This window comes from Citrus clementina, unplaced genomic scaffold (assembly GCF_000493195.1).
Source record: "Citrus clementina cultivar Clemenules unplaced genomic scaffold, Citrus_clementina_v1.0 scaffold_1, whole genome shotgun sequence".
In the NCBI taxonomy this organism is placed as follows: domain Eukaryota; kingdom Viridiplantae; phylum Streptophyta; class Magnoliopsida; order Sapindales; family Rutaceae; genus Citrus; species Citrus x clementina.
Genome location: NW_006263303.1, coordinates 426,194 through 442,054, shown reverse-complemented (window position 1 = coordinate 442,054; position 15,861 = coordinate 426,194). Strand labels below are relative to the sequence as shown.

General features: G+C 35.1%; 2 protein-coding genes across 4 annotated transcripts; one reads left to right on the top strand and one right to left on the bottom strand.

The window, feature by feature from the left end:
• Positions 1-1,118: 1,118 nt before the first annotated feature.
• On the top strand, positions 1,119-6,589 carry LOC18053877. Of its 3 annotated transcripts, XM_006450104.2 has the most exons (13): positions 1,119-1,307; positions 1,493-1,540; positions 2,061-2,109; positions 2,219-2,267; positions 2,839-2,909; positions 3,108-3,166; positions 3,410-3,508; positions 4,158-4,215; positions 4,447-4,583; positions 4,673-4,729; positions 5,284-5,381; positions 5,783-5,952; positions 6,225-6,589. In XM_006450104.2, the coding sequence occupies exons 1-13, from the start codon at positions 1,230-1,232 to the stop codon at positions 6,293-6,295; spliced, it is 1,044 nt and encodes a 347-aa protein (XP_006450167.1). In that variant the 5' UTR covers positions 1,119-1,229; the 3' UTR covers positions 6,296-6,589. The 3 variants fall into 3 exon arrangements, with proteins under 3 accessions (XP_006450167.1, XP_024048109.1, XP_024048110.1); XM_024192341.1 differs by lacking the exon at positions 6,225-6,589 and having other exon boundaries at positions 5,284-5,385; positions 5,783-5,900; XM_024192342.1 differs by lacking the exon at positions 6,225-6,589 and having other exon boundaries at positions 5,685-5,874.
• A 1,685-nt stretch (positions 6,590-8,274) lies between these two features.
• Positions 8,275-14,910, bottom strand: LOC18053876 (plasma membrane ATPase). Its single transcript, XM_006450103.2, has 16 exons — positions 14,581-14,910; positions 12,854-12,973; positions 12,530-12,766; positions 11,663-12,424; positions 11,455-11,577; positions 11,257-11,361; positions 11,022-11,166; positions 10,770-10,934; positions 10,360-10,598; positions 10,214-10,246; positions 10,037-10,118; positions 9,784-9,944; positions 9,511-9,684; positions 9,142-9,324; positions 8,865-9,046; positions 8,275-8,777 (listed from the first exon to the last, which is right to left on the bottom strand). Exons 1-16 carry the CDS (start codon positions 14,635-14,637, stop codon positions 8,681-8,683), a joined length of 2,865 nt encoding a protein of 954 aa, XP_006450166.1. The 5' UTR covers positions 14,638-14,910; the 3' UTR covers positions 8,275-8,680.
• Between the last annotated feature and the right edge of the window lie 951 nt (positions 14,911-15,861).

Sequence of the window (15,861 nt, the reverse complement as noted above, 5' to 3'; positions counted from 1 at the left end):
GCTAATTCCTCTGACCTATTAATTAGAACCTTGTATTTCCTAAAAATTAAGATCGGGCTATTTGAACTTACTAAGTTTTTCACTACACCTTTTTTTAATCTAAAATTTTTATTGTAAAAATATAACTTGATCAATTACTTATTTGACAATATTTTTTCTCCCTTCATTCCCTTCACTTAGGGGTGGGCGGTTTGGTTTGGTTTTTACAGGTTTCAATTCCAGTTGTAATCCATTCATTCAACCTAAACTAGTTTAAAAGTTAGTTTAATTTGATTCGATTTCAAGTTTAAATTTAGTTTGGTTTTGGTTAAAATTTGGTTCGGTTCGAATTCAAATTCGGTTTGAATTTATGTTATAATTTTGTATCAAAATTTGGTTTCATTGATACTTAATGGAATTTTTTTTAATTAGAGTTATTTTATATATATTTAAATGTAATCCGTACAAATTGTTTTCAATTCTCAACCCAATCAGTTTTAAGATCCAATCAAATAGAACAAAAAACATAAATAAATTTCAAGTTTGGTTTGGTTCAATTTGACACGAATCAAATGCCCACTCTGCCTTCCCTTATCAAAACTTTATTGTAATATGTGAAGTAAATATTGTATTTAACAAATGAAGATTGTCCAAAAATTAACAAATTCAGCCCTATTGTAATCTAAAATAAAGTGAAAGGAACAATATCCATTATGTAAAATAAAAAAAAAAAGTTTTCATACCACTTTGAATCTATTAGAAATTTTTTTGTTAAATCTCATAAGCACAAATTTTAAATGATAATAATAGGTAAGTACTTGTAGTTATACTATTAGAGCAAAAAGTAAGATAAGTGTAAATTTGATTTAGCAAGAAATTAAAAAAAAAAAGAGAGAGAAACTAGTTTAGGCTTTGACTATTATTACAATAGAGAAAAAAGTAATTAATTTAGGATAATTTTGTGATTTTTAAGAATTAGTTTATTAAACTAATAAGATATAATTTGATAATTATTTTATTAAAAAATATATGTTGAAAAGAAATTAATGGGTTCAAATAGTTCCACTTAAAAATTATTATTTTTACAATAATCACTTTTTTTTTCTCTTTTCATAGAAAAATTATTTTTACAACAAATCAACAATCGTTTCCCACAAATTCTCGGGTCCGGGTTCAAGTAAGTATTACCGGATTTTTTCAAAACCCTAATTGGGTACCAGATTCTGACACAGCCGTCCATCAGTAGCCCAATGGAGAGCGACATTGAAGAGTCGCTAAAGAAGAAGCAAAAGAAGAATCCATTTTTAGGCGAAAGCTCCACACGCAAGGTTTTTTCTTTTAAATTATTTTCTTCATTTTAATTCAGTTTATTTATCTATTGACCCTTAACGGAAAGAATAATTGCCAATTCGATTTTAGTTTATGAGAAAGCCATAATAGTTCCAATTACGCAAATTGTAATATGATTATTTAGTTAACTGATTATTTGAATATTTGCATAATAATTGTGCAGCCACTTGAGCATTTTTCTGTACGTTCATATCCTGCTATGGGAGAAGTGGTAAGCATTTTCATGTCCTTATTTGCTAATTGGTTATTCCTTATTGCGTGGTTTAGACATAAGGGCAAGACCGTATGTTAGGATCCAACATCGACTAGGTATGGAACTGATTGGTGGTTTATTGATCCCATGCCACCTCCCTCTTACAAACCAGTTTTTACCTCCCTCTTACAAACCAGTTTTTAAGTGTGAGTTCTACCTTGTGGGTTTGTATCGGTGTTAGTGTTGTTATTATGTGACACAACAGCTTGTTGGAGTCTGCCATTTGTGCTGATTTTCCGGTGTTTTTTAATCCAGCATTGATGTGATATTCTAATAAATGGAGAACAAAATTGTTTGATTTGTTCGAGAAACCAGTTCTGATTTTGGATTTGGTTATCTTTGGGTGAAATATGTGTTGAGGTTATTGCACTTATGTAATGTGGTTTATGGATAGTACTTGGTTGTTTTTGTTTCGTAACTTTTTTACTCCACATTTCCTTTCCTTTGGGTAATTATAGTACTTTCTGCTGCATTGCAGAATTTTATGCAAGGGGAAGATATACGGTTGGAGACAACACGAGCTAGATGTACCAAATAGCATTTATTTAGTTATTTACGTCTCTTCATTCTTGTTTCAGCCCATGTTTGCATCCTTGCTACTTCTATAAGAATTAAAGCTTCGCTTCTCCCTGACAGTTTCAAATGTTGTCAAGAGGCATGGAGAATTGGCAGAGCGGCTTTCCCGGTACAGATTCTGGGAAATCATACAATCTTTATTTTCTTCATTTATAATGTTGTTGCTTAGCATTATGAAATCATTTTCTCTGTATGAATTATTAATTATTATGCAAATATTGAGAAGTGAATGAGGTTTGAGTTGTCAGGATAAAAGTTTGATTTAAGAATGCTTGAAGATGCTCTTAAAATGTCTATGTTCTTTCTACCAATTTTTTTGTTTTCTTTCATTTGCCATCTCTCCTTCCCTATCATGAGTACTTATGGGTTTTGGTTATAAATAATTTAAAGCGCTACATTTTGAGTAGCACCGGAGACAGTTAAATATGAATACAAGAAAAGTTTCTTCCCATGCTGATATTGTTGAAGTTGGATAAGCTTTACAATGGCCAACCCTATCATGCTCAATGTAGATATAGATAATGATTACATGTTACTCTTTGATCTGTTGGCATCCCCTGAAACTTATGGTAAAAGGTTTATTTATGTTCATATTTTGGGTGAGTTTCAGATTAATATTGACTGCAACTAAGTGGTGAATAAATCACTGAAAGGTATGGTGATTTTATTTATTTCTCTAGGGATTCTGACAAGTTGATATTTGAGCGTCTACAAAAGGAATTTGAAGCTGCACGAGCATCACAAACTCAAGGTAGCTTTGAAATGTTATTTGCATTTGTTCTTACGTATATCATGCACAACAAATTTGTTAGTGGTTTTACTGAAACTGAATAGTCATATTTCATTTCCATCATGTTCAAGCATCCCCTTGCTGTTGATTTGATTAAGAAGTGCCTTTTATTATTATTATTATTATTATTTTATTTTTTATTTTTTATTTTTTTGGTAGAGATTTGTTTAGATGGCGACCAGTGGAATGATGGCTTGTTAGCCACAATAAGAGAACGGGTATGACTTAATTAAATGCTTGGTTTTTATTTTTATTTTTGTCATGGTCTTCTTTTTCCATTTGGTGTTGAGTTAGTTAATATTTGACGTTTGATAACATTTCTTTATGTGATGGTCATGCTATTTGTAATCCTCTTCCCTAGTAATCCTTCTTGGTAGTTATCTATGTTACTTGTGTTATGGCTTTTGGTGTCTTGTTAAATGACCTAGTGCTCAGAAAAATCAATTGTGTTTGTTTATCAGGTTCACATGGAGGTGGAGCGAAGGGCAATGCCAGGGGACGCAAACGTATTGGCTGATTCCGATTTTCAGGAAAAAATCACCTATAAAGTTGGTTCTAAGGTAACAGATGCTGCTAATAACAGTTTGTGTTACATCCACTTGATGAAATTGATATGATTGCCATGTACACTGGAAGGAAAGGGAGGAAAAAACATAACTAATTGTAGATTTTTTGATGATTTTCTTAGGGATTTTCTTGATGTACTCATGTTAATCTGCTCTGCATGAAGTTAAAATCGAAAATTATGAAGATCTTTTTTGAACTTGTTACATGAATATGAATATTAAAAATGTTTATCTATTGTCATTGGGTTACAATCCCAATGGTGGGATGCTGCTCTCAACAATTTTGATGGCACCAATTTCAGTAACCATCGGGGCTTTTTACCCTTAACACAGTAATATGGAATAAAGATAGATTTCTTCTCAATGTTGTTAGCAGGAGTAGATTTCCCAGCTGGTCTCAGTAGATATCTGGGTACTATGATAAGTGTATGTATCTAGATTGTAATGTACTTGTATATTGTAACCATTGAAAAAGATCTTTGGCTACTGAGGTCCAGAGGTCGGAAAAATGAATGTAATAACAGTATTATTTTAATGTTTCTAGATGTGAGATAATCTTTAGTGCAGTCTCGTCTTTTGATTCTACGAAATCTTTTCGCATTGGTATTACCTTTTTTGAATGTTACCTAATTTGAATGAACAGGTGATCTGTTGTTTGGAAGGGGCAAGAATAGGCATACAATATGAGACATCTTTTGCAGGTTCTTCAAAATCTAATATTTTCCATATCAGTTCTTTTTTTCAGCCAAATGGTTGAAGTTGTTTCCTCCTCTTTCCTGCTGTTTTACAATCAATGCATAGGATTTCTGATCCATGTGGAAAGTTTTATGTTTAAATTTATTCCGAGTTTCTGTAACTGTATAAACTTGTCGTAGAGATCATCTTTTGGTCTTAAGCAGGTGGAAGCTGTTTTGATTTTCGTGGTTTTGCAGGAGAACCTTGTGAGCCATATCACTGTGTGCTTGAAAGCAAGTCATTTCTTGAAAAGATGACAGTCCTTGAACACACAATTCCTTTCTTTCTACCAATACGAGAAGCTGAAAATGATCTTCTTTCCTCCAATGCTATGGTAAGGTTGGTCGCTTAACTTTCATTTTTAGTTGCTGCTACTGTGGTAGCTGACCCATTTCAAATTTGCTCATCTTAATTTGTTTGCAGAGATTCATAGATCACGTTGGAGAGCTTCTGCAGGCTTATGTAGATAGGCGAGAACAGGTAAGCTGTTGGTGTGCATGTACAAATTTAGCTCCCAAGCATCTTATTTGTATCTCAATATGTGAAAGAGAAGTAAAAATAAGCCATTAAAATTTGTTTAAAACAGGATCAACTTAAAAAGTTGTCCAGCGTCTTGTTATTATCATGTTCATAGCATTTGTTTTGTGTAGAATATAAGAAAAGAAAGTTAAAAGGGGAGCACCAAACTCATTTGGTGGGAGGTATCGTAACGAATCTTAATTTTTGAAGACACTTGGTGTTCTTTCATTTTTTCTATTGCTCTAGTTGATTAGATATAGAATACAGGTAAAAGGAAACCAAAATGCTGGGATTTTGATATTGGGTACTCAATATGGCTCAATAGAAAAACCATGTGTAAGATGCAAGACTATATTGACAAGCAAGTGTAATTTCATTTCTTGAAGTCATTACCTCACTTTCCTGGTTCCAGCTCGAAGAGCTACTTTATATTTGTAGCTTACATCTTTTTCCGGTGCATGCATTATTGGATTAAATACAAAATAATCTCACTTTATTTTCCCAATCTTGCGCAGGTTCGGCTGATTAAGGAGTTGTATGGAAATCAGATAGGAGAGCTGTATCATAGCCTTCCCTACCACATGATTGAATTTGTAGTAGATGATTCTGATTGGTTGGTACATTTCATGCCTTTTTTTAAGAATCTTCCTGAATTTTATACAAAAGTTAACTCCTATCTTGTGTTAATAACTCTTTGAAACAAGAGGTCTGGGGTTTGAATCTAGTTCACATCGATGGGGAGGGGATTTAATTACCAGTTGTGCTCTGCTTAAATGAAAAAACTCCTATATTATGTTTACCAAACAGAAGTATCATTATTGGCTTCTCTTTCTTTTTGGACTTGTTATGTTGTAAAAAGAGGAAAAACCTGTTTGTATGTAAATCATCTTATATATCATTCTGTTATAAGTTTCAGAACTTAGAAATTGCCAATTCCTTGAGAATCGGAATTCAGTGATTCTTATCATGGTGAAGAACATACATGTTATCATTGGATCTAAGTTCTTTTTGCAGCAAGATAACAGTATGTCTTAGATATGCTGATCTTGTCTTGGTGCTTCCAACTCGAGTCAAAGTCTTGGCATGGCCAACGTCTCAATTTAAGAAAGACAGTATCAGTGCCCCAAGTCCTGCTCGCCTATCTTATGCAGAGGATGCCTTACGAAACATGAGCTTACCAGAAGGTATTTACTTATAATAAGAATCGATATCTTATTTACTTTTTCTCAACTATAAAACAACCGGATCCAGGTTAGAAATGTGTATTGATTTTGTTCTATAAGGCTTTCAAGTTTAGCTCGATACCAAATGGCACAAAACCTATTGAATGCCTGTGAGATTATTTTTATGCTGGTTGTCTACTTTGCTCTTTTATGTAACTGCCTTCATTTGTGTAACATCTTCTGTATGTTTAACCTCTTTAACTCTTTTTCCTGGATTGAATTCTTTATCGCAGCATATGCTGAGATTGTATTAAACCTTCCGCAAGCCCTTCGGCAAATGTTCCAGCATGGAGGCTCCTGCTAGTATTTCACCGTCGGTAGATTTTCATTCTTCTATTAGCTTTTGTGCAATAGCAGTAGAAATACTAAATGAATCAGTACTTTCTTGGCATTTTGTTAGCTACCTGTCAATCTGCCCTATATTTGTAATTAATTCTGTATGCAGTTGCTGTAATTCTAATGAAAATCCTATGATTGACGGGATGGTGGTAACGCGTCTTTCTATTTTCGCTCAATTCATCAACCACAGTTATTATTGTAACAAATCAACGCTTATGCAAGTGATAGCAAGAATATCCTGAAATTTGAACTCGTGAATATCCTGAAATTTTCTCTTGCATTTTCTCTTGTCTTGTGTACTTTTACTGGGCCTAAGTTCATTGGTAATTCTTCGAAAAGGGTTTTCGTTATAAGGAATGTTTGGGATTGTTTTATCTTCCTAAATAATCAGATTTTACGCAAATTCTCAAAAAAGAAAAAAGAGATCTGTGAATTATTTGCATAAATGTTTGATAAATTAATTTATCATGAAACTGTGGTGCATGTGTGAATTGTCCAAAATAGGCATGTTATAATTGCATTACTATACAATTATTATTATTCATTATCAAAGTTTAGCAAAGAATATTACTTAATAAGTAATTAATTTAATATGAATGGCATTGCCTTATTTTTTATATTACATAATGGTTAACAACATGAGTAACAATTTTACTTTAAAAGAAACAATTAAAAATAAATGAACCGGAAAAAAAAAATCACCGGCGGCGGCGATTATAATCTCAAAGTCGGTAGAAGCGCCGGCGACGGCACTGGCTATAAAAAAAATTGATACTTTGGTGTCATACTAGGTAACAAAGGATTTATAATTCTCTGATATACGCCCCAAGGGAGCTGACGAAATCGGCAAGGGAAGATTTGATGGTGGCGCAAACTGAACCAAAGTGTGGCGGGCTGTCATAATTCCTCTATCGAAATACAGTGACTTATGTGGCACCGCCGCCTTTATTGTAATCGCCGGTCGTCACTGTAACCAATGATGGTGGCGGTGCGTACCGCTGGCTATCTGTCCATTTGCGGTCTTGTGGCTGCCACCATGCGTACGCCTCCGTTAGTTATCAGTAGCCGACTAGATATCAATACGTTTAGATAGGGAGGAGGAAGATGAATCTAATAGTACTACTAGAGGTGCACCATCCCGGCCGGTAATGGAATAGTGGTAGGTGGCAGTGAAGTTTTATTCTTTTTATTAATTTATGAATTTTAGTATTTGTTATTTATTTGATTTTATTCTGAGGGTGCTTTTGAAATTGTTTGATTTCATTGAGGACACTTTTGATATTTTATGTTTCAAAATCTGATTTTCCAATAATTAGATTTTAAGAACTTGTAAGAATCAATACATTTTTATTTTTTTTTGGATAATCAGATTGTTTAGGAATCACTTTTGAAATTAGTTTACCAAACATATTATAGGTGCTAGGTTGTCAAATAAGTGTTTATTTTACAAACTAAAGAGATCTCAAAATAAGTGTTTATTTTACAAACTAAAGAGATCTCAAACATGATTCAAGTAGAATGGCAAATACTTGTAATTTATTTTTAGTAGGCACAACCAATAATTTCTTGAGTTGCGATTCAACATAATACTCAATGAAACTTTAGGCTTAGTTGGTGTTGAAGTTGGATAATTGTAAATATAATACCAAATGAATCTTCAAGTTTGTTTGGTATTGAGTTTAGACAATTGTAACTTAAAAGTTAAAATATTAAAATATTTTGTAAATACTAATTATTATGGATTGAGAACTAGTCGATTTGATCCCACACTTTTATGTTGAAAAACATATAATATCTTTACTATTTTTATCAAAATTATCATTTAAAATTTATATATATTACACACCATTATTTTATTATAAACTTTTATTTTATAGTTATAGTGCAGTGGTTTAAAAATTGCAACACCTCAATATTAAACAGTAACTTAATAAGAAGATATCACGATGTAAAGCCATTATATATTTCAATAACTTAGATGAAGCTCAACTCTCCTAGCAACTCTATCTAGCTTCAAAGATTCTGGGAGCATCCAATAATAAATATGATGCACGATGAGCATGACAAGATCATACTGAAGTCGAGGTGAAAAAAGAAGATGAAAAAAGAGAAAAAAAAATGTGGAAGATAAGTTATTCGGCTTTAGAAAATCGAATGGTTCATTTGATTTCCCCCAGCATTTAAAACATATGGACATTACAAAGTAGACAAAACTAAACTTTTAGTAAGAGAAATTAACGACCTAATCTAGAGAAAAGTAATTCTTCTTGCTTTCTAAACCCTTGTTCGTCATTATAGTTTTCAGCTTGGAAACATGAAGCTACTTCGATCCCTCAAAAAACTTGCTCCTTCAAACAGTATAATGTTGTTGGATCGTATCAATGTCAAGTCCTTTCAGCTTCACCACCGATTCAACATGCCCTTTCAGCGTGTGCAACTCCCTCAGCCTGCAATTGCAAAATTACAATCAAGTTGATGTTTCTTCTTGATAATCAAGGAATAATAAAATGAAATAGCCAACACAACATGCTTACCTTGCCACCTCAGCACGTCTCTTGGCTTGCTCGGCGATCTCTGAAAGCTCCCTGTAACTGTTCTTGTCAGAGAAAATGCCGTTTGTTTCGGGTGGTTGAAGACCGTGCAAGGTCCTTTGTGCGGCTGCCCATTGTGCCTCTCTCTCTTCTTTACCGTAGTCTTTCTTGGTAGTGAAGGCAGTCTATTAATTTTATCACAGAAGCAAACGAATCAGAAAACCCCGAGCAAAATTATAAATACACAACCATACAAATACGTCTTGCCTATGCAGTTTACCTTGTTCTCCAGAAGAGTATCCCAAGCCTTTCCACTGAGGATGTAGCGGATTCCGAACTTGAGTATGTCAAGAGGAAAATATGTTACCAGACTGTAAAGCCAGATTACCCCGGCCCAGCCCCAGCCACAACCCTCTATCCGTGCAAAACTCCAATTTGCATAGACCGCTATGAAAGTTGCTACCTGTCAATTGGAAAATGATTCATTATATTTAAAGATGCTTTGCGTTTGCTTTTGAAATAAGTGCATCATTTCACTGAGTGACGATGTCTCAATGAAAAGGTACCACGAGAAATCATGAACTGACACAAAACTAGAGCCCATATGAATGGTGGTATTAAGATTTGTTAAGTGAAAATGAACTCTTACAAGCTGAGCAATCACAAATGCCGTGGCTAAGAGAAGTCCAGGGCGTTCAATAAAGGACCAGCTGCGGGACCTCGTGACAAAAATAAGGGCCTGGCTAATAATACTGACTTGCAAGTATAAAGCGGCCATCATCTCATCGGGTCTAGTTCTTAATGATCTTACACCAAACGCGTCCTGCAATATGGAAAATGATAAACAAACGTAATCATAAGATATCACGCCACAATTATAAATCAAGCTATATTAAGGTCATGTTTGAATGACTGCTCATACCGAGAAAAAGTCAGTCTTCCTCATTAACCAGAAGAATACAACAGTCATGATGGCCAAGTAACTTCCAAGCACAACGCCAGTGGCAAAAATCTCTTTTAGTTTCCAGCTGTCTGGTTGAGGGGACGGCTTAACACGATCCTTTGAAATTGTCATGATTGTTCCTAAAATGATGAAGAAAATCAGACTCCTGATCTTCCAAGTTGAAGAGGAAAATTTTGATAAGAGACATTTTGGTTTATGAAGATGATCTCACCGTCATTTAAAATGGCAATAATCAGAACCATGAATGGAGAAAAGTCAAACTTCCAGATCAATGCAATAAGCATAAAGCCAAGCTGCAATTGGGAGATAGTCAATATTAATGATTGAGATTGGCAGGCTTCGATTATCAATAGTACGGAGATTTTTGCAATATATTTGGTACACTTACCACAATACGAATGGTAATTGAAACAGCATATATCTGAGAAGATAAAGATAAAATAAAGCTAAATTAGACACTGAGTAAAACAGAGGAACTTCAAACTGAATGGCGGAAAAGACCCAACCAAAAAAAAAGGGTTAAATGCAGCTTACTGTGTAGTTCTTCATCCTTTGGAAAATAGCCCTGCTGGTCAGCACTGCACTTATAATAACACTCAGTCCAGGTTCAGTAAGGACAATGTCAGAAGCACTTCTGGCAGCATCTGTAGCATCAGCAACAGCAATTCCAATATCAGCCTTCTTCAACGCAGGGGCATCGTTGACACCATCTCCTGTCATGCCACATATGTGCTTCCTCTCCTGCAGCCTCTTAACAATTTCGTATTTGTGCTCTATCATATGTAAATAGAAGAAACGTAAGGACTTGCATACGTAAAATACATATTCACATTTCATTTACACAACTTGTTTGTAGGCGCAATGCATGCTGACAAAAAGAGAGTGAGTAGAATTATGCACAGCTCTGTTGCTGTATACAAAGAAAGTAGGGCAACTAAACACACCTGGAAACACCCCAGCAAATCCATCAGCCTTCTCAATTAACTCATCCACAGGTAGTGCAGCAATGGAAGCATCCTTATCCTGTCCAAGCAAAGACGAAGAGGGGTACATGTTTGTTCCCATTCCAAGCCTTCGACCAGTTTCCTTGCCAATAGCAAGTTGATCCCCTAATCACATTTGTACAAATTTTTAAGCCATCCCTAACAATCAGTGTACAATTTCAAACATTGGAAATAGTAATAAACAAGTTTTACCTGTAATCATCTTAACATTCACCCCAAGGTTCAGAGCCCTTCTGATGGTTTCAGCACTGTCATGCCTAGGCGGATCAAAGAGAGGCAATAAACCAACAAGCTGCCACGGTGCCCCTGGACTCTCCTTTGTTTTCTCAGGTATTTCCTGAAGACAAATTTTGTGTGAGAGATATAAGTTAAAGACTAGTATTAACTCGGACATGGGACATTGAATGAAAATTTTTAAGTAGCCGACCTGTCTTGCAACACCCAAAGACCGTAGTCCTCGTTCAGCAAACTTGTCAATCACTGCATGAACTTTTTTCCTAACATCTTCCCTGCAGTTGCAGAGGGCTAATATCTGATTCACAACATGAAAAGCAAAAAACAATTAGTAATTACCAACCTACGGCATTCATGCTCCATATGACGGTGCAAGGAATAGCATTATTACCTGTTCAGGTGCCCCTTTACTCGCACGATGCCAATTTCCATCAGAATCAATATATGTCAGAGCAGTCCTCTTGTCTACAGGGTTGAATGGAAGGAAATGAACTTCTCTGACACCAGCTCTTGCCTGCTCAATTAATTAAAAAAAAAAAACCCTCAGAAGTCTGAACCTTCATAATTATCAGACACAAAGAGAAAGAATGCGATTATACCTCCTTCGGATCTGCCAGCATCCCCACAATTGCAGCATCAATGGCATCCTGATTTTCAGTCCTTGAAGCCCTTGCTGCAAGAAGGATAACATGTTCTTTCTCCACACCCTTTGCAAACACTTCAATCAGGTTTCGGTCAACAGTCAGCTTGTTCAGGGTTAGAGTGCCAGTCTTGTCACTGCATAGAACATCCATACCGGCCATTTCCTCAATGGCAGTCATTCTCTTGGTGATAGCACCCTGCTGAGAGAGCCTGTGGGAACCAATAGCCATGGTGACGGACAAAACAGTTGGCATAGCAATCGGAATTCCACCAATCAATAGAACTAGCAAATTGTCAATTCCATCCCTGTACTTGCGGTGTTGTACTGGATACATGATTATGATTTCTGCGACTATTCCAACAGCAATGGAGCAAATGCAGAAATTACCAATGGCGGTCAGAACCTTCTGGAAATGTCCAACCTGATTGGTGCTGTCTACAAGATGGGCAGCTTTACCAAAAAAGGTGTGCACACCAGTGGCAATGACCACTGCCTCTATTTCACCTTGTTTACATGTTGAGCCAGAGAATACTTCATCATATGGGTTCTTAGTGACTGGAAGAGACTCTCCAGTGAGGGCAGACTGATCAATCTTCAATGGATCACCCTCAAGAAGACGAGCATCAGCAGGAACTATGTCTCCCAATTTGATGCTGATTACATCTCCTGGAACCAAAATCGAGGCATCTTGCTCACTCCATCGGCCATCTCTCAGAACCTACATTGTCATCATAACAGACCACGGATCATGTTGTTGAAAACAAACAAGGATAAATTTGCCAAAATGATGTGACATTTTGAAGTTCATGTCATTTGTTGTTACCTTAGTTTTAGGAGCCAGATTAGCCATGAGAGCTGCTGCTGCATTGCCAGCATTGTTTTCTTCAATAAAGCTGATTGTGGAGTTGATTACCAACAAGACAATGATACCAACAAAATCCTGCCAATCAGGATCCCTTCCACCACCATTGGCCAAGGCAATAGCCATAATGGCAGCAGCTTCCATGACCCACGACAAAGGATTCCACATAAATCCCAAAAACTTGAGGACTTTGCTTTCCTGTTTGCAGAACATTAAAAAGGGGGAAAAAAAAAGTTATAATTTTGAGAAGCTAATTATACAGGACAATTTAAGAGCAGTAAAGACCTTTTTCTCTTCTAGTTTGTTGGGGCCAAAAACATGAAGCCTGTGGGCTCCTTCGTCCGAAGTCAGACCTTCTCTTGAACATTTCAGCTGCTCAAAAACTTCCTCTATAGGAATCCGTTCCTGTAAACAAAATATTGAAGCTTAATAATGATGTCGAAACATGAATATCTTCAGATAGTTTACATGATACAATTATTGGACTCAAATCTCTAAGTAATGTTTCTTTTATATTTACCGAACTATCTCTACAACAGTTCTGTTTTAAACATTCCTTCAAATTTTGCCAGTTCAACATGAAATCTTCCGTTTTTGACCAGTTACGAATCTAATAAAATTATGTCCATTACCTAGTATTGTTAATAATAATATGCTTGTTAAAAAAATCATCAGTAATAATATGCTATGCTTACGAGCATTTATATCCCAACTTCTTAAGTACGACATTAGCCTAATATTACACCTAATTAAACAGATTTTATGTGCATAAGAATCAAGTTGACCAAATTCAGTCTATTGTATTCATTAAGTTATGCTGTTAAACACATCGACAGGCACTAAGAGTATCTATATATGACAAAATCACAATTTTCTATAATTTGGGATTTAATTATCAGACGTGAACAGATACTTGAAAAAAGAAAAAAAAATCTCCCTCACTCTCACCCTCAGATCCAATAGAAAATTTATAAAACAAGAAAATCAAAAGAATAAGAATAAAATCTATTTGCTGGAATTTAATACTATTTTATTGAACAGAATTTGATGCTATTTCAGAGAATAGAATTTGATTCTCTCAGCTTATAAAATTAACCGCAACGGAGTAAAAGACAAACAGAATAAAGTACCACGGACGTACTCCCAAATACAACACGTGTACGATACTGCATACAGACTAATACGTAATTTTAATAAAAATACAAAATGGAAAATTTTAATAATTGTTTTCACAGTCGCCCTTCGGTGCGAAGAGGACTAACTATAACGCGTCCTTCCTCATCTCTTCCACGTGATTGGGTGCGTGTCAGGCACAAAAATGCACAAACGCATAACCGCACGACATCGATACAAGAAGATATTTAGCCATAATTTTTTTAAATAAAAAAACAAATGTTTTTTTTGAATTAAATCAAAAAACAAATTATAATTTTTCTAATAACAATCGCATCTAAGCCGTCAAGTCAGCATAGAACTTTACAGTATTTTATAAAATTGCTCCACTTCCTCAAAATCATCGGAGACGTGACAGCCACAAAAGTCACGCCACCGCCGCCGTTAATTATAACAGAAAGTGAAATATCTTCGTTGTGCGAAAGAGAAATACTGCAAGCACAACTCCGCCACAGCCACAGTAATTGACCCAAAGGGAAAACAAAATCTCAAAAAGTCAAAACGCAAAAGGACCAAAAAAAAAAAAAAAAAAAAAATCTCATGAGGTTTTCAACAGCATAAGCGAAGCGTTGTAATCATTAATCCATAAACATGACCGAATGCGCTGATATAATTTTACTTTTTCGCAAAGAAATTTTAGGAAAATAAAAACGGCGCTGTTTCAGAGTTCAACAAAAACAAAGTCAAAAACAGAAACTTTATTTCGCTTTGAAGTGTCTTGATATTGTTACGCATTCATTTTTTCTCTCTCGGGAACCAAAAACATTCATTTTTTCTCTGTCGGGAACCAAACAGAAATAGGAAAGAGAAGGAAGGAAGGAAGGAAGAAAGAAGGATACCAGATCAACGGACTCGTTTTTGATTTCCTCGAGGCTGATGGCCTTATCGCCGCCCATCGTAGAAGCTCAAGCAACTGTGAGTTTCTTACAATTCCTTTGCAAGAGTGAACGATTTATATATACGTAAAATTTGAGGATATTTTAAAAATATATATAAAAATGACTAAGCGAAATTTCTCAGGGAGTCATAATCGAAGATGACATCTTGATTAAAAGTCTAACAAAAGAAAAATTTGTACCACGGGCATTGAATTTTTTAATTTTGGTGAAATGAATGTCGTTTTTGGTTTGGTGATTCGATTTGAGAAAATGAGAACACTGGCTTCAATTATGCCACTCAAGTCGCAGCTCTCCATTTATATTCATCCTTCGGCCGTAGTGGACCCCACTCAGCGGTCACTTTAAACCTTTTTTTTTATCATCGTTGCACGCGCCTTGCGTTGGGAGTAAACCACACGCGGGGCCGCTGCCCTGAGTGTAGAGTCTTCAGTGGTTATCATGAGCACGTATGTTGCGTCATGTCATTGTATTTTTCACCTACGGTTTTGGTATACATTTTACAAAAACAATATAATTTCGCGAATTGGTTAAAACAATTTACGGGTATAAAAATTTATTAAATTAGTCTTGACATATACCAAAAATTTGTTAAATTGGTGTAGAGAGCTGGGATGGTGGGATTTAACTTTTATGGTACTTATCATAACCATCAAATTAAAAAATAAAAAATAAAATTCTTAACTACTCTCCTAATCTCATATCCTTTATATCTAATCATTATAAAGTGGGGCAAAACTATGGTACTACAATAGTACTTTACCATAACTGGATCCGGTTCATAGTTGTCACCATAACTATATCTAATGGTTGTATTCAGTTGTGGTACCATAACTGGACCCTTTAAAGTGACATTAAATTTGAAAATTTTACAACTCATACGAAGAAGCGGTACTTCCAAGATCGGATACCATAAGATAAATTTATATATGTATAGTATCCTCCCCATTATCATTATTTATAATAATAAAATACATTAGATTAGAGTATGAGTTTTTATCTATTAGTTTGTTGTTCCTTACTCTTAAGGCTACTACTTACCATTAATGAGCCAGCTTTAACTTTATTATTATTATTATTATTTAATAAGGAACATTAATTTACCAAAATTTGCAATTTTGACCTTTGCTTTCTGACTGAGTACTGCTCTGTAATTATAAACGATGTGAAGCAGTAGCCTAATCGGTAAAAGTATTACAACAAGTCGTTTGTTGCAGTACGACG

What these genes read in the sequence shown, in the direction of transcription:
- LOC18053876 (XM_006450103.2), bottom strand. Translation starts at nt 14,637, where the DNA reads ATGGGCGGCGATAAGGCCATCAGCCTCGAGGAAATCAAAAACGAGTCC. An exon ending in AAAGGATGAAGAACTACACA is followed by an intron (nt 10,247 to 10,359) that starts GTAAGCTGCATT and finishes TTATCTTCTCAG; the next exon opens with ATATATGCTGTTTCAATTAC. An exon ending in AGACGTGCTGAGGTGGCAAG is followed by an intron (nt 8,778 to 8,864) that starts GTAAGCATGTTG and finishes TTGCAATTGCAG; the next exon opens with GCTGAGGGAGTTGCACACGC.
- LOC18053877 (XM_006450104.2), top strand. Translation starts at nt 1,230, where the DNA reads ATGGAGAGCGACATTGAAGAGTCGCTAAAGAAGAAGCAAAAGAAGAAT. An exon ending in ACGAGCATCACAAACTCAAG is followed by an intron (nt 2,910 to 3,107) that starts GTAGCTTTGAAA and finishes TTTTTTTGGTAG; the next exon opens with AGATTTGTTTAGATGGCGAC. An exon ending in AAACATGAGCTTACCAGAAG is followed by an intron (nt 5,953 to 6,224) that starts GTATTTACTTAT and finishes TCTTTATCGCAG; the next exon opens with CATATGCTGAGATTGTATTA.